Source organism: Ochotona princeps, chromosome X (assembly GCF_030435755.1).
Source record: "Ochotona princeps isolate mOchPri1 chromosome X, mOchPri1.hap1, whole genome shotgun sequence".
In the NCBI taxonomy this organism is placed as follows: Eukaryota; Metazoa; Chordata; class Mammalia; order Lagomorpha; family Ochotonidae; genus Ochotona; species Ochotona princeps.
The window spans coordinates 18,089,765-18,108,379 of NC_080865.1; the positions used below are offsets into that span (position 1 = coordinate 18,089,765).

The window sequence follows — 18,615 nt, forward strand, 5'->3', positions numbered from 1 at the left end:
GACATTCTTGGGAAAAAGGAAAAGGAAAAAATAGATACTGCATATGGAACTAATGGAATTCCTACTAATAGTAAAAAAACTATTGGAAAAATTCTGTAAAAAATTGAACAATCTACTGGATAACATGAGTCAAAGTGGAATTTGTGTAATTTAAATATTATACATTCATTAAAGGAACTTAATATTCATTTATATTGCTAAAATTATTTGGGGGAGGTTTTAGACTAAAACAGGAATTTGAGACTTATTTCAAGGTTAAGTTTTGAAAAGGTTATTTGGGGATTATTTCCTGGTTTCAGACCTCCAGGTTTCAGACCTGGTTTCAGAAATCTTTAAGATTTCTGGGGTACAGAAAAAAGGAGATTTCTTACGTTACTCCAGTGTACTTGGGATCAATAATATTCCTTGGAAAACAAAGAGATGCCTTTTAGGGCCCGGCGCGGTGGCGTAGTAGCTAAAGTCCTCGCCTTGAATGCGCCAGGATTCCATATAGGCACCGGTTCTAATCCCAGCAGCTCCACTTCCCATGCAGCTCCCTGCTTGTGGCCTGGGAAAGCAGTTGAGGATGACCCAAAGCCTTGAGACCCTGAACCCATGTGGGAGACCTGGAAGAAGCTCCTGGTCCCTGAATTCAGATTAAAACAGCTCTGGCCATTGTGGTCAGTTGGGGAGTGAATTATCAGATGGAAGATCTTCCTCTCTGTCTCTCCTTCTCTCTGTATATTTGATGTTGCAATAAAAATAAATAAATCTTCAAAAAAAAAAAAGAGAGAGATGCCTTTTCTCTCATCTGATGTGTAAGTTATATGAGAGTACTTCAAAAAGTACTCCAATCAAAACATGGGTAAAAGACCTAAAAATTAAGTTTTCAAAATATAGCGCACAAAGCGCCAACAGGTATGCAAAAGGTACTCAGCACCAAATATATCTGTGACTTTCAAATCCAAACCATAAGGAGATAATACAATGCATAGGGTTAGAATGGGTGTCATGTGAAGAAAAAGTAAAACTGGCACATTGTTGATGGGAATGTCAATTGGTACTTGGAAAACCTTATGGAGGATCCTCAACAAATTAAACATAGTGTTATGATATGATCTACTTCCATACGCGCAAAGGAAACAAAATCTCTACATTGAAAATAAATTTGTACTCCCATATTCATTGCAGCCGTAGCCTTATTCACAATAACCAACCAAATTATGGAAAAATAACATGTATCCAAAGACAACTGAATGAGTAAAGAAATGTGACATGCATACCTAGACTAAATATTCAGCAACAGAAAAAAAGGAAATAGTGCTATTTACAGGGTGAACCTAGAGAACAATCATGTTAAGGGAAAGAAGCTAGACACAGAATGATAAGCACAACACAGTCTTACTTGCTTGGAATGTAAAATATTGAGCTCACGAGAGCAGAGAACAAGCATCATTGTGCATAACTTTGGGTGTGGGAGAAATGGGAATATATTAGTAAAAGAACACTAAATTTCATTTACAAAAAATTATGGAGATCTAACACTGATAAAGAAAATCTGTATTAACTTGTGGCACTAATTAAATGATGTACATGTATCAAAATGTATTGATGTACACCTTAGATACCATTTTGTCAATAAATATTTTTAAGACACAAAAATGATATCAATAAGATACAATTATATATATATTTACTCAAATTAAAAAGAGCATGTTTTCATTCATGGTAAAACAAAAAAGACAAATTTACATTTTAACAACAAGTACAGGAGAAAAGTACTTACTTGGACAGAAAAAAATGGAAATCTTAAACGTTTCTTCTGGTTCCAGTGTCCCAGACAGTGCACTAAACTGGAATATACCATCTTTGCAAAGTTTTTCAGCACTGCTTAAATCCAAAATCCATTTCACACTTTGTGTTGATATATTTTTAATCACAAGATCCTTTTAACACAAAAGATGAAGCATTTGAAAATTGTAATATGTTATTAAAAATCAGTTTTATTTCTATAGCATGAATTTGTATCTATGCATCAAGTTAAATGATTAAAATATAATTACAGATTAAAGGCTTTAATCAGACAAGCAAATCTGAAAATATGTTCAGTCTGTTGAGGAATGTATAAAATACCTACAAAAATAGAGACCAAGGTAAAACAACAACAACAAAGTCAATCTACTGTGTTGTTTAATGAAGATGGAGAGTAATAAAACTCCTTATTCATTTATGGTCAGAATACAAAATAAACATTCAGTTTGGAAGACAGCAGGTCAGTTTATATAAAATGTTAATCATACCATTTGATCTAGCAATGTCATTGCTAAACATTAACTTGACTGAACTGAAAACATATGTATCCATTACAGAACAGCTTTGTTCAAACACTAGGAAAACAAACAAGTAAACCCCAAAATCCACAGGATTCATTTAAGGTAAAGGATGGATATAAATGCATTATGGTACATTCATGCAACTGAATAAAATCCAGTGATAAAATACGCATGTGCTAATTCATGTAAAACACAGATGGATATTAAACATACTTTTTAAGTGAGAGATATCAGATACAAATGAGTACATACATTATACTTATATTTATTTGACATGCTGGAAAAGCAATATTACACAAAAACAAGACCTACTGTTGCCAAATGTTAGTAGAAGCAATAATAATGTGGAAAGGAATCACACAAAAGAGCTAAACTGTTCTTTATAGCATTGAAAGAGTAAGTGCACTATTCTAATAATTTTTCAAAACCAACAGATCTGTACACTACAAAGAATAAATTTAAATTTGTGCAAATCATAAACAAATGGACAACCAAGATGGTAGAAACCCCAAGGTGGACTGTGATCTGTAGTAAACCACATTACAAATATTAGATTCAGGGCTGCCATTACAGCACACTTCTCATATTGAAGGGCTGGTTTACATCCTCGCTACTCTGGTTTAACCCAGCTTTTGGTTAATGCGCCTGGGAGGACATAGGAAGATGATTCATATTCTTGTTCCCCTGCCACCAAGTGGAGACCTGGATGCAGTTCCTGGCTCCTGGATTCAGCCTGGGCCACCCTGCTTGTTGTGGCCATTTGACAAGTGAATCAGGGGATGGAAGACATCTTTCTGTCTGCCTTCCAAAACTAAATACATAAATAAATAAATATAAAATTTACAGATGACAAAAACAACAAGCATATGATTGATGTAAATGCCTAGAGTCTAGTTATGGTGAGGAAGAATTAACATAAATAGCTTTGAAAGACAGTTTTTTCCAAATGAAAAGTATAAAGCTAATGACAAAAAACAACTGTACAAATGAGCTTTGAAAAGTATATGGGAGGGGCTCGGCAGCGTGGCCTGGTGGCTAAAGTCCTCGCCTTGATCCCATAGGGCTGCTGGTTCTAATCCCGGCAGCTCCACTTCCTCTCTGTCTCTCCTCCTCTCAGTATATCTGACTTTATAATAAAAATGGAATAAATCTTAAAAAAAAAAAAAGAGTAAAAAAAAAAGTATATGGGAAATTTCCATCATTTTTAAAAATATATTGTAGGCTGAGACACACACAAAGAAGAAAAATAATGAGATAGGGACAAAGATAGAACTCCCACCCATAGGTTCACTCCCCATACGCCCACAGTGACTTAGACTAGGTCACTCCAGAGTGTGGTGTCTGGAACTCAACACAGGTCTCCTAAGTGTGGTACAGGAACCCCAGTTCTTGATACATCACCACCGCCTCCCAGAGCATACATTACCAGGAAACGGAAATCAGGAGCCACAGTTAGGACTTGAACTCACACACTCTAATATGAGGAGCTAGCATCTTAACTACTAGACTGATCTTCAGATCCTGCATCAAGTTTTCTAAAGGTATTTGTGTCTCCCTCCTACATAAACGCTGTACTCCAGTAAACGTATTAGCAGTTGTAATGCACTACAGGTTAGCAACTCTGAAACTACTTTCTTGCACACCAAGTTGGAATGTAAGTAAATTGTAAATAATGAGAGGCATTTTTTTTTTACTGTCAGAGAAAGGAGTGATAAATATTAAGGAAGAGAGGGCCCGGCAGTGTGGCCTAGCGGCTAAAGTCCTCGCCTTGAAAGCCCCGGGATCCCATATGGGCGCCGGTTCTAATCCCAGCTGCTCCACTTCCCATCCAGCTCCCTGCTTGTAGCCTGGGAAAGCAGTCGAGGATGGCCCAGCTTTGGGACCCTGCACCTGTGTGGGAGACCTGGAAGAAGCTCCTGGTTCCCGGCTTCGGATTGGCGCAGCACCGGCCATTATGGTCACTTGGGGAATGAATCATCGGATGGAAGATCTTCCTCTCTATCTCTCCTCCTCTCTGTATATCTGACTTTGTAATAAAAATAAATAAATCTTTAAAAAAAATAAAATGAACTAAAAAGATTAAGGAAGAGAGACTGAAATGCACCTTCACTAGGTTGATTAAAGATATTAGATGGAGATCACAAATAGATATAAGAAATTTAGATAAATGCTTACAGATACACAAATATACAAGTTGTCTAAATATTCTTATTCCAAGTGCCATAAATGTTTGGAGGAAAGTTAATAATGTGGAATAATTAAAACCACTAACACTTCAGAATAAACTAAGTAAGCTAAAAACCATAATCATAAAATAGTTATAAACTGTATCACTTCTCAATTCATACCTGAGTTTTTGTGATTTTCTTTTGAAAGTTCATCTCATTTATAGATACTGCAAATACAAATTCGGTGCTGGATATTGTCAATGGAGTTTCCAATACTGTGACAGGAGAGTAAATATATTCATGAAATACTAATGAATATAAAGGCCTAGGCACTTGTGAATACGCTTTTTACAGAGAAAAAGTAGAAATCGCCATTAAATTGAAAAAGACATCTACTGACAAATGAATAAACCTAAACCTAAAACCCTGGGAAATATTTACATTAAGTAGGAAAAGATAAATGTAAATAGATTATTCTGAAATACAATTGACCTAATTTGGAAAAGAAGATTACACAGATTGTCTTCTTTTCCAAGACAAGATATTTTAAAACAAAAGAAGAAAATTTGAACTTCTCAGAGCCTCCAAAGAAACTGGGAAGTATTAATTCTGGGTTTTAAGCGAGAATGAAATAATTGTCATGTACATTCTACATCAATGAGACGTCTCTCACAATTTGTCATGTGCAATTAACTGACATGACACTGATAATTATTTCAGAATTTATATGAATTTAATCTAATATAAAAACAAAAGGAAAACAAACTGCTTGACATTTCATGCAAAAATTTTAAATACCAGAAAATGCATCTCCAAAGTTTGTCGAAAGTACAGTTGGCAGACATTGGTTTTATCACTGAATGTTAGAAAGTGAACAGGCAGTCAACAAACAATTGCAAATTTTAGTTTGATTTTTCTTATATGCACTTAGTATTTAGCAACTGATCGCTTTGGAATAAAAGTAGTTCTCAATTGGCCTTGTTAATATTTCACATCCTTCTCAATGTGTTTTGATAATTTATATTTTGTTTTAATCACTTAAGAGCTTCTTCTGCAATGAATTAAATCACCTTTTTATTCTCTTCTTCATTTTTAGTAAAAGTCAATTGCCTAAAAATATATCTGTGCTGCTATCAATATTCAATCTCACAGATTCATAATTCAAGCAACACACAGAGGAATCACATCATAATTTTATTTTATAATATTTCCACTTTTGAAAACAATTACAATTTTAAACATTTAGATGTTTAATTATTTTATAAATCTTTGACATGTACACATCAATTGACTGTTTCCCATTACATACCTGTAACTTGAACATGACATGGTCGGAAATGTAGAGCTCTTTTTGACACTAAAGCAGTCTTTGACAAATGTTCTGTACAAACTTGTAAATTTTTGAAAGAATTAATTTGTGTTGGAATGAAAAATTCATATGCTTCCACCTGTGAGATGAAAAAGTGCATTATACCTGTGATTGATTTTGCTGTGATTTGGCAAAATGCTATCTTATGAAATCAGTTTGCAAAAATAAAATTATCTTGTGATATTTAAATTACATTTTATAAAACCAAGACTTGATTTCTTTCTGCAGGTTCAAAAAGAAATACATTTAAAATAATTTCCATTCAGGCAAATTACACAAAAGTTTAAGAGCCAGCATTTTGGAGCAGAAGGTTAAGATGCTGCTCGTGAGGGTGTCAGCATCCTATATCAGAGTACAGATTCAAGATCCCACTGCTCTGCTTCACATCTAGCTTCCTGTTAACACATGTACCTGAAGAAGCAGTGAAGGATGAACTTTGGTCCCTACCCGCCAGTGGAGACCCTGATGGGGTTTCTGGCTCCTCCAGCTCTGGTTGTTGCAACCATTTGAGGAGCAAACCAGCAGATGGAATAACTTCTCTGCTGCCTTCCCAAGCACATTAACACGAACCTGGCTGGGAAATAGAATTGTTGGCACTCAAACTGGCACTCAGATATGGGATGTCAATGTCACAACTGACAGTTTAATCTGCTGTACCAAGAAGCCAAAGCCTGCAACTGATTTTTTAAAAGTTCATTTTGTATTCTGCAACTTTACTAAACTTGTTTAATAGTCCCATCAGCTTTTTTTGGTGGAACATTTGGTGGAACATTTCACTCACTACTTCTTTTCAACACAGCACTGGAGTATTAGCTAGAATAGACGAGAAATATTTTGAGGTTTCATTTTGTTTGTTTTTAATTTCAGCTGGCCCTTCTCCTGCCAATTCTTACACTTGTTATAAGATCTTATATAAACACTCTGTTCTCATAACAGAATTACAGAAACATAAAACACAGTAGCATGCATTACTTTAATAGATATTTCCTTTCTTTTGACAAAACAGAGCAAGTTCCTTCCCTTGAAAATGTATTTTTTGCAGTGGCAGCAGCACATGGATGCCAAGGAGTAAACTGCATAAAAATGCAGCATGTCACGTACAAATTCATCATATTTTGATATTGCAAATCCGAAGGAAAAACCCAGAGACATTACTTGGTCTTATGTCTTCTGGGATCTCTACCTATTTAGCCACCAAAAAGCAGCTGTATTTTAAGCGTCATCTTCTAGTTTCCCTCTTCTCATTAGTTCTTTCTCTAATTTTGAATATTTTTTGTTTATGTGCTGCCAAAATGAGCACTCTAATTTTGCATATTAGTATATATCAGAATTATCTATCATACATGCTTTAACATTACCTATAGCCACTCTTCAAAGGTCCTGCTTCCAGAAACTTTGTGAACATCAAAATTCATGAATTCTTATGTACTTACAGAAAAATGAGATAATATTTCATATAAGCTGTATAACCCTTCCCTCCATGTCAGGTAATTTCTCCAGATTGTTTATAATATATAATAAAACATAAATACTATACATAATTCACCATAATACGCTGTTTTGAAAATAATAACAAAACCAAAAAATGTATACATATTCAGTATTTTTATTCTGTGATTGGTTGAATCTGCTGATTTATAATCTTGGATATGGAGGATCAAGGAAATATTTTCAGGCGACTATTTTAATGTTTTTTACGTGTAATGTGGACTACATTTTAGAGTCAAACAATACGTTAAAAGTATATACCTCAAACTGTCATCTTTATCTGAATGCTGAAGACAGTGGGTTCCCAACAGAATATATTGAGGGTAATCAAGGAAGAGATCAATAGAAATATTAAGGCAAGAAGCTGAAAGTTCACAGTCTTGGATACACTTCCATAGTGACACCCAAATTATTGCAAAACTGAAAGGTTCTGACTGTGGCCAGCATGATAGCTCTATTGATTAATCAACTGTATACAAGCCCCGGGATCCCATATGGGTACCAGCTCATGTCCCCTCTGTTCTACTTCCCATCCAGCTCCCTGCTTATGGCTTGGAAAAGCAGTCAAGGACGACCCAAAACCTCAGACCCTGAACCCATGTGGGAGACCCAGAAGAAGCTCCTGGCTCTTGGCTTTAGATTGGGTCAGCTCCGGCCATTTCGTCATATGGGAAGAGAACCAGAGAGAAGATTTTTATCTCTCTCTCTGTAACTCTACCTTTCACATAAAAATTGTAAAAAAATTTAAATGTTTGAATAAATGTAAATAAATTTTAAAATGGTTGTTATTGACCAAGCCTTTGTTCAGATACTGCTGTGCTTAGAAGCAGAAAACTTAAGTAATGTGAAGTTTGTAATTTGGCATGTTTAACAGGTAAGAATTATCTCAAAATAGCAATGCAAGGAGCAAGGCTTCCAGAAATCATCACTTCTAGACTTACACCATGATCCACAGTAGGGGCATTGCAGTATAGTGGATAAAGCCACTTTCTGCATTGCTGACATCTCATTATGGGTGGTGGTTTGTGGCCTGGCTGCTCCACTTTAGATCCTGCTCCCTGCTAACGGCATGGGAAAAGCAGTGGAAGATGGCCCTAAGGTTTGGGCCCTACCACTCACATGGGAGACTTAGATGAAGTTCCTGGCTCCTGACTTCAGTTTGGCACAGTGCTGGTCATTGTGGACACTTGAGAAGTGAAGCTGCATATGAAAGATCCTACTCTCTGTCTCTCCCTCTGTGTAACTCTTTTAAATAAAAAGGGAAAGGTAGCATGAAAGCAGGTCCCGTACGATAGCCATATTCCCAGTAAAAGCAAAGCATAAACGAAAAAGAAGCCCAGAGAAATATGGATGCTTTATGGAAATGTAGGAGCCTAGAGGATAGTAAAGGCAGGAAAGAATGTTAGATGTGAGGGGGAATCAGAGCTGACAGGGATGAGAATCTAATCACAACAGATCCTACTTTTGGATGATGACTGGAGTAAAGGATGATCTGAGTTATGATGAACTCAGCTCTGACGATTTTCATTGAGTCTTGACTGTGATGGAGTTTAATGCTGGATCAAAAGGGATAAAGGACTGCAAAGTTAGAATTATGACAAAGGGTCAACACAGAGTATGACGGTGGACTTCATTTAAGAATGTATGATTTTGGGCCCGACGGCCGTGGCCTAGCGGCTAAAGTCCTCGCCTTGAAAGCCCTGGGATCCCATATGGACGCCGGTTCTAATCCCGGCAGCTCCACTTCCCATCCAGCTCCCTGCTTGTGGCCTGGGAAAGCAGTCGAGGACGGCCCAATGTATTGGGACCCTGCACCCGCGTGGGAGACCTGGAAGAGGTTCCTGGTTCCTGGCATCGGATCTGCGCGCATCGGCCCTTTGCGGCTCACTTGGGGAGTGAATCATGGGACGGAAGATCTTCCTCTCTGTCTCTCCTCCTCTGTGTATATCTGGCTGTAATAAAATGAATAAATCTTTAAAAAAAAAAGAATGTATGATTTTAAGATTCATTATCTGTATAAAATACAAAATTACAAAGAGTGGGACACACCCACGGAGAGAGAAGCAGAGAAGATGGAGAGAGAAGGGGAGAGATGGAGAGAGGGAGACGGCAAACGAAGAGAGAGAATCTTCCATCTGTTGGTTCACCCTCAAAATGGCTACAATTCCCAGGTCTGGGCCAGTCAGAAGTAAGGAGTTTCTTTCAGTATCTCCTACACAGGTGCATAGGGCAAGGCAATTGGGGCATCCTCTGTTGCTTTCTCAGGCTTGTTAGCTGGGAACTAGCTCAGAAGTGGAGCAGCCAGGACTTAAACTGGCACAATTATAGGACCAAAATATTGCAGATGGTGGCAAAACCGATTGTACCGCAGTGCTGACCCCTGATGTTGCTTTTGATGATGATGGTGATTATCAAGATAGTTCAAAAATAGTAATTACAGTCTTTAACTTCCTCTTCTTTAAAACTTTTCTAACAAACCCTTCTATCTTTTGAAACACAAGCATATATATGTATATATTTCAAGTACTGTGGTAAATTCACAAAAATGAATTAATTTACAGTTGTGTATATGTGGAAATTTGTACTCCATTTGTCTTCTCTTTATCTCACATCCTCACAATTTGCATAGAAAATATCTACCCAAAGAATCCCTGATTACACAGAACACAAAGTCAAATTTCCATGAATTCTTCTCCATGAGAGACATATCCCCTTAACAAAATTGAAAGAATATAAGACTAACCTTTACAGAAAAATTAAGATTAAAAAAGATTAGCTTGTAATTAATGAAACTACTGAAGTATCTAATGAAGAAGCAAAATTTGAGAGTTATGTGGTATCTGCTAGTCTGAGCACTTTTCCAGATACAGTGGTTCAAAGACAAAGTGAAAGAATGTATTCTGGTGAGCAAAGTATTGCATTTTCTAAGCCAGGGCAAGTAGACAGAAATGCTTATTAATCAGAAACAGCTGCCATTCAAATGTCTTCTCTTTTAATCCTTACAAGATTATCCTTACTTTCCTGTAAGAATAATTGAAAGTACTCAATAATCATTATGAAAGATTTAACTAAACGGTTGCTTAGCCTTCAAAGGCAGACAAGGGTTGATGGAAAAAATAAAGTCTAAACAATTCTCTGTCATATTTAACAACTGCAGTACAAATGTAACGCAGCAAATATAAGAGCATTAGATAGCTTCATAGAATGTCACTAAAAATCAGCTAAACTTGAAGTAACTACCTGCGGGTAGTGACTAACATGTACAAGGGAAGTACAACTCTATACACCGAACAGCAACACATATGAATGGTGCACACAGAAAGGAGGTGTCTGACTTCAAGGAACCAATTCCTTCAAGGATGTCAAATGAAAGTGTAATTGCCCACATTTATCTTCAATTGTGTTCAAACCCAGTGTAGTTTAAGAAAGGGTTATAGCTAGGAATAAATCAATCTTGTTTTGCTGATGTCTCATTTCTCTGCTATACAGCAGGCTAACCTAGAGAGCAATCTTTATTTACATTCATACATACAAAAAAGGCTGACGACTTCTAGCTATAAATACAGTGGAGGGCATTTGAAATGACTAGAGACTAGATATAATAAATCTGCCTTTCTGATGCAAACTTATGGAGCAAGTTCTCACAGGTGTGCTGTCTCTGCAGGATTTTATATAAGATTCTCATCATTAGACTGAATTACGCTCCCATATGCTGCGTAAATCTCTGTTTATAACATCCGGTCAATGAGGAATGATTTACAATTTTAAGCAAAGTATGGCTCTCTATAGAACTGTAAATATATGTATTTTCATTTTGTATTCAGAATATAGTCTCTTGGAAGAGCCACAATTTAAATATTAACAGATGTATAAACTTCCACTCATTGATATTGTTAAATAGTGAAGTGGAATAAAAATATTATGATACATATTTATTCTCCCAAGAAGTAATGTAAGAAATTTGTTAAATTACATGTTTTCCTATTTTCAGTGACCCTTGAGTATAATTTTTCTATACATTTCCATTGTATATGAAAAAATAAAATCATAATATAGAATTATATTATAAGGTTATAATTCAGTCTTAACATATATTAAAATATATGGATTAAACTGGTGTACTAAACTCAGGGCTTTTTTCCTTATTGAAAAGTTTGTGTCTGTCTGCGTAACTCTATGTATCTGCAAAATGATTGTGCAGAACGTCAGAAATTATTTACCAAAACAAAAAGAATTAATGATACTTTAATGGACATAATCAATAAAAATGAATTAAAATAGATGATAAACTATTTCTTGAAACTTAAAAATGCAAAAAATATAGGCATAGACAAATCCATTAGGATTTAGGGTGTGATTCACTCAGACTTTCTTCAGTTCTAAATTTTATATTTGACAGTAGACCTAAGTAATCAAACAGATAACATCATTGTTACACAATATTTAAATTTCTGTTAATGAGAAATAGTGCGTATTTAGTATAGCAGTTAATAAGCTGCCTGAGATCCTTGCACCCCCATCATAGTGTGGCTGAGTTGAATTGTGAATTTGCTTCTTATTCCAGCTTCCTGCTAATGGGTACCCAGGGAAGCAGCAGGTGATGGCTCAAGTTCTTGGTTCTCTGCCAACCACATGGGAGACTCTTACCGAGTTTCAGGCTCCTGGCTTCTACCTGGCCTAGCGCCAGCTATTACACACATTTGAGGAGCAAACCAATGGGCTCTTCTCTCGCTCTCTCTCTCTCTCTTGCTCTCAAAAATAAAATATATATATTTTTAAGACGTAAAATGTAAATTGATGCTGACTAAATGTACACATAGGGTGTGAGAGGTAAGTAGTCATTGGAAGAATCTAAAATACTGGCAAAATTAAGAACATCCTAGGAAACATACCATAGCAACTTGATAATTATGTTTTTTTTTCAAATTTTATGGGCAAAAGAAAGACTACATTATTCAACATTTTTTGTAATATATTTGCAGTATTTCATGCATTAAAAACCATTCATTGAAAATTTAAAAGAAAAAGCTAAATAATGTTTCTGTTTTGACAATGTTTGATAGCCTAAGCTAGATCAAAGAGAAAAAATAATCCTTGAGATGATTTTCCAAAAGTGAAAAATGTTCTTCATTGTCAAACTTACTAAACTGTGTTTATCTGAGTATCATTATTCATGACAACACCACATCCATACAAACTTATCATTTGGAATTCATGATAAGATAGAATTCATCTTCACAGCATGTCATATCTCGAGTTTTTTACAGGTCATAAAAATAGCATAAAATCATTGGTCCTTTTTCTTTTTTTCCCCTCTGTACCTCCTGAGAGCACAAGCCAGGCCCACTAGCAATCATTTCACTAAATGATGGGCTATATTCAAATAGGTTCATAAATAAGACAAAGACACATTATAAGCAGAACTTAGGTAATCTTTGACAGGTTCTTTGTTAGTATTATGTGTAATACTGATACTTTCCAGGAGAATGAGTAAGATAAAAAGCTGAACTTACTACTTCTGGAGAAAATATCAGCTCACATTCCGCTGATGAACTCTCCTCTAACTCCAAGGAATATATGTATGGAGCTTTAGGATTTGTGGATTTCACTAAAAAAAAAGAAAAAAACAAAAACATGTATAGGTGCAATTACTGAAATATCTGAGAAGAAGCACATAAGTTTTTTTTAATTAATAAGACTATTCTCTGGAGCAGGAATGATAAAACAAGACTTGGAGACAGGAAAAACATTTCAAAGGTTGGTGCAGTATCCTAAAGCAGAGGCTTGAAGCTTGAGTGTGAATGCTGAGCTATGGAAAGGCACTTTATAGAGTAGCTCTGTAGAATAATTAAGAGTAATCCATTGAACAAGATGCAGGAAAGAAATAACAGGCTGTTAATGTAAGGCATGTTTCCCTTACATCTAATTTAACATACAAATAACTAATGGTTAAATATAGACTCTCCATAGAATATTTGCAAAAAATATTGAATGACTAAAACCAGTAATAATTTTGTTTTCACATATTGTACACACTTAAATATAACATACATACCCAAACTGATAAACATGCATACATCATGTATTAAAAATTGATCTGATATTAAAAACTAGTATGTTTCTAGAAGTAAAACCATGAGTCCTTACACATAATGGGAAAAAAAACATGCATTAAGTCATCTGAAATATTTTAAAAATTCTTTACAGTCATCTGGGAAGAGAACCAGTACATAGAAGATTTCTCCTTGTAACCCTGACTTTCAAATAAGTAAATATTTAAACATAATAGTCTTTGACTTAAATTTTATATATATTATATTTAAGAATTACACCATAGGAACATAAGAAATATTTTGCTTTTACACCATTATAATTACAGTATAAAATAGGTACCTGCTTTATCTTTAAGATTCATTGAAAAATATCGGATGTTTTCTAAGCTGAACTCCACTCGGACAGGTGTCATACCTCTGTTCTTTACTACAAATGGTATAATATGGGTAGAACCAATATAGGTGCCATTGAAATCAAACATATTCTAAAATTTAAAAATGAATAATAATTATAAATTAGAGTATTTTAAAAATAAACTACAAAATAAAATTTTAATCATTGTCAAGGAAATTAACAACTGTAAATCAGAACTCTATGAAAATTAATCAAGTTTCCCTCCTCCACCTATCTCCCATATGTAATTAATGACAGAATCCAAGTAATTGTGAAACCTTCACCTCTTTTCTTTTTTAAGATTTATTTTTATTGGAATGTCAGATTTACAAAGAGAAGGAGAGAGATGAAGATCTTTCATCAGCTCATTCACTCCCCAAGCAGCCACAATGGCCAGCCGGAGCTGAGCTGATCTGAAGCCAGGAGCCTGGAGCGTCTTCCGAGTATCCCATGTGGGTGCAGGGTCCCAAGGCTTTGGACTATCCTTGACTGTTTTCCCAGATTACAAGCAGGGACCTGGAAGGGAAGTGGAGCAGCCGGGACACGAACCGGCACCCATATGGGATGCTGGTGTACGCAAGCTGAGGACTTTAACCAACAGGCTACCAATCCAATTCTATTATGTAAAATTTATCAAATACAAAATGTATATTGAAAACTTAATGTTTTGCACAAATATAATAGTCAAGCATTTGACTGGATACGACAAGTCAACCAGCTTGCTGAAATTTTTTTAAAATTACTTTCATTCTGATTTTATATGTACAGTCATTTAAATCACACAGTCAATGCCATAGTTCTTACCATAGTTGGTAAGTACATTATCAAAAGTCTCTTTTGCTGTTAGAATGTTATTTTTAAAATTCAGCTGCATAATGGCACATTGATATATAACACAAAATTCCTTTAAATTATTCACTTATATGATAACACCCAATGCATGTCCCACATCCTCTAAGATGTGGTAATAAAGTGAAAAATTCTCAACATTGACTTGAATTTTTCAAAGAAATACATCACATCAATTGCAAAAAAAAAAGTACTCTGGAAATCAGCATTAATATGCAGAAATGCAGAAATCACCATAGCTTTGGACAAGCTACATTATTATTTGTCAGTCTATTTGTATTTAAAATTCATCATGGAATGAAAGAGATTAGAAAATTATAACTTAAAATCAGACACTACAATTTTGGTGAACTTTTTATTCTGTGAAGTATTATTGTTTTGACTATAGTGTAAATTTAAAATGTTATCTCAAAAATTAAAAAGAGAGTAAAACATATTGTTAGAATTGCCTGTAAATTGCACTGAATGTTTTTTGTATTAATGTCACATTACCATGATAAATCCTGAATATTATGTTGTAGTAGTTATCAACCATTTCCTGTGACCCTGAGACTCCAATTTATTAATAAATCTGTTTTTAAAATAAAAAAATAAAAAACCACCATAAGGCCCTATCTGAGATGGTCAGTGGACCTAAAATTTATCACCATGTATTTTTGCTCAACTTAGTTCGACACTAGAATGTTGCTGGGTGTTAAGCAGTAGTGGGAGAAAAAAATTAAGATGCAATTGGATCAGGTATTATGGTGTATTTTTTAAGATGCTGCCGGGAACATCTGCATCTCGTAGCAGAATATTCGGGTACCAACTCCGACTCCATTTCAACTTCCACCTTTCCAATAATGTGCACGCTGAGGAGAAGCAAATGATGGCTCATATACTTGATTCCACTGACATCAGAGATACCGATGGAGTTCCAGACTCCCGGTTCAGCCCTGGCTGTTGCAGGCAAATAGGGAGTAAATCAGCAGATGGAATCTCCTACCTCTCCATCCCTTCTCCTTGCCCATCTCTCAGTTCCTGCCTGCCCATGTCTTTGTTTTTATGTGCCACACTGTTGATCTGTATTGAAAACTAAAAGATGCAGATAACACAAAAAATATGACATCTACTACATCAGAGATGCTTCCAGGCTATAAGCTATTTCTGAACATATCATAAATGTCAAAAGAAAGGAGCAGTCCCGGCACCATAACCTAGTGGCTAAATTCTCGCCTTGCAACACCAGGATCTTATATAGGCACTGATTCATGTTTAGCTGCTTTACTTCCCATCCAGCTCCCTGCTTGTAACCTGGGAAAGCAGTAGAGGACGGCCCAAAGCCTTGAGATCCTATGCCCGTCTAGGATACCCAGGAGAAGTTTCAGGCTCCTGGCTTCAGATCAGCTCAGCTCTGTGGACAACCAGGGAGTGGATCAGTGGACAGAAGATCTTTCTCTCTGTTTCTTCTTTTCTCTGTAAATCAGACTTTCCCAATAAAGATAAATCATGTTTTAAAAAGACAAGATGGGACACGTGACAGAAAATCAAGGAAAGAATCAAGAATAATTTTGTTGGAAAGATGAAACCAGCTCTAACCCTGGAATTGCTGACCAGAAATATAAGTATGTGCTTGTGTCTGTGCATGCATGCACTCTATCAAATGTAGAACAAAATTTTAACAGTGTAGAGATAATAATTCCAAACATAAGTATGACTGTAGTTTAGAAAATGGAATTCAAGCCCACAGCGAGATAACATTTTGTTCTTAACAGGCAAAAATTAAAATATAGCAATGCAACTTACAGAGCAAGGGAATCTTGTGAAAAAACTTTAAAAATTAGCTTATGGAGTTAATATGTAGGTATTCTACTTAGAGCTCAGGAAGTTCACTCCTAGAGAATCTCTTAGACATGTACCTCAAATGATGTGTATGTGAATGGTCACAACCAGAGTATTTGTATTAACAAAAAGAAATATTTGGCTGGACAGCAGAATGAATTATACAAACATGGTGTCTCTATGGGCATGCGGTTACCTCTTATGAGGGATAGGATCCTGATGCAGCCTACAGGTGACTTTCATATAGATGATACTTAAGATCAGTGGAGAATTTTTTTTTTAAAGATTTATTTTTATTACAAAGTCAGATATACAGAGAGGAGAGGAGAGGAGGAGAGACAGAGAGGAAGATCTTCCGTCCGATGATTCATTCCCCAAGTGAGCTGCAATGGGCCGGTGCTGCGCCGATCCAATGGCGGGAACCAGGAACCTCTTCCAGGTCTCCCACGCGGGTGCAGGGCCCATAGGGGATCCCGGCGCGTTCAAGGCGAGGACTTTAGCCGCTAGGCCACTCCACCGGGCCCCGATCAGTGGAGAATTTTAAAATCTTCATTCAATGTCCTGTTTTATCACTTACAAACACATAAACATATATGCACACATATATATATGCTTATATATGAGTGTATATATATTTCACTTATACCGTATCAATTACAATGTAGTGAGACACTTTGTACATAACTGGGATGGCTAGCAGTGTATTAACTAATAAAAGTCACCCCGTTTATAAACTGACCACAATGGATCCCATACTCACAGGCCTGATCTCCACATCAGGAATCTCCACAGATCCACCAATCCTAAGATCTATGACATTTGCATGACGAATAGCAACCTGATTGTGGAGAAACAAAAAACGTTTTAGAAACCACATTACAATAAAATCAGAAAATGCTGAAATAAATATTGTATTTTGTTTACACAACATTTTCTAATTTAAAAATAACAGCACCTAAACCTACAACAGCTATTTCAGAAGTTGGCATTACGTATATTCTTTTGCGGAACTGATATTTCAAAGAAAAATGAATGTTTACATGAATGTAGTAACATTGCAAGATAAACTGCCACTTGAGATGCTCATGCCCCATTTAGAGTTAAAGTTCAATTCCTGGATATTCCACTTCTGTTTCTTCTTCCTGATAATGGGCCTGGGAAGACAGTGGATAATGCTATGCTTGGAAGGAGTTCTGGGATCTTAGCCTAAATTTGGTCCACCCATGGATGCTTTGGGCATTTTGACAGAAGGATATGAAAGATTCTCTCTCTCCCTTTCCCTGTTACTATGCCTTTCAAAAACATAAATCTTTAAAATATTTTCTGCAAATATCCTCCAAGTTCTACTATTCAATTTTATATTACATGATGCACATAATGCTGCTTTTAAAAAAATACTTCATTTTTGAAAGGCAGAGTTATAGGGAGAAATATTCCATCCATTGGTTCACTCCCCAAATTTCCACAAAAACTGGGGCTAGACCAGGTTGAGTCCTGGAGCCAGATGCTTTTTCTTGCTCTGTCACATCCATGCAGGCGCCCAGTGACCTGACCCATGTTATGTTGTTTTCCAGGTGCATTGTCAGGGACATGGATCAAAAATGAAACACCAGGGACTCAAAGTGGTACCACTATGGGATGCCACTGTGACAGAATGTGGTTTACTACTACTGTGCCACAGTGCCAGGCCTCAAGGTTATTTACTTTTAGATCCCCAAAGAGTATACATTTTCAGAGTTAATTAAATTTTAAGAAAATAATAGAAAATTTAAAAACTAGTTTTTAGTAATCATAACTTTAAAAGCCACTATGAATAGAAAACATAACTAAAATAAATTTTCCAAAAATAATCATATTTGCACTTTATGATAGTATGCCTGCTATTATAAATACTTTAAACAATCAAACAACTTAGTCATATATAAAAAACACGTGTGTATACAGATACCTTTGCTCTAGTGTCAAACCTTTCTGCAGTGATGGGTTTACAAGAAATATTGAGAATAGTTATTCCCCCAAATGGAATTATTCCTTCTGATGGAACAATGTCAACGATAGGTAAAAGGCTCTCTTCACAAACCTATAATCAAACATTTGTACAAATTCTATGTTATCTTTGAACATTGCCATTTGAAAGATTTCATAGGAGAGCTTACTCACT

The 18,615-nt window shown here is 35.8% G+C and overlaps 1 protein-coding gene across 1 annotated transcript in view; it reads right to left on the reverse strand.

Moving 5' to 3' along the window:
* Positions 1-18,615, reverse strand: part of CFAP47 (cilia and flagella associated protein 47) — a 206,610-nt gene that overhangs the window by 150,538 nt on the left and 37,457 nt on the right. The window contains exons 18-24 of the mRNA XM_058658984.1: positions 18,403-18,534; positions 17,215-17,292; positions 13,731-13,875; positions 12,851-12,945; positions 5,790-5,928; positions 4,661-4,755; positions 1,766-1,925 (exon numbers count right to left, since the gene is read on the reverse strand). Of these exons, the coding sequence (XP_058514967.1) occupies positions 1,766-1,925; positions 4,661-4,755; positions 5,790-5,928; positions 12,851-12,945; positions 13,731-13,875; positions 17,215-17,292; positions 18,403-18,534 (844 nt within the window). The remainder of the gene's footprint in view (positions 1-1,765; positions 1,926-4,660; positions 4,756-5,789; positions 5,929-12,850; positions 12,946-13,730; positions 13,876-17,214; positions 17,293-18,402; positions 18,535-18,615) is intronic.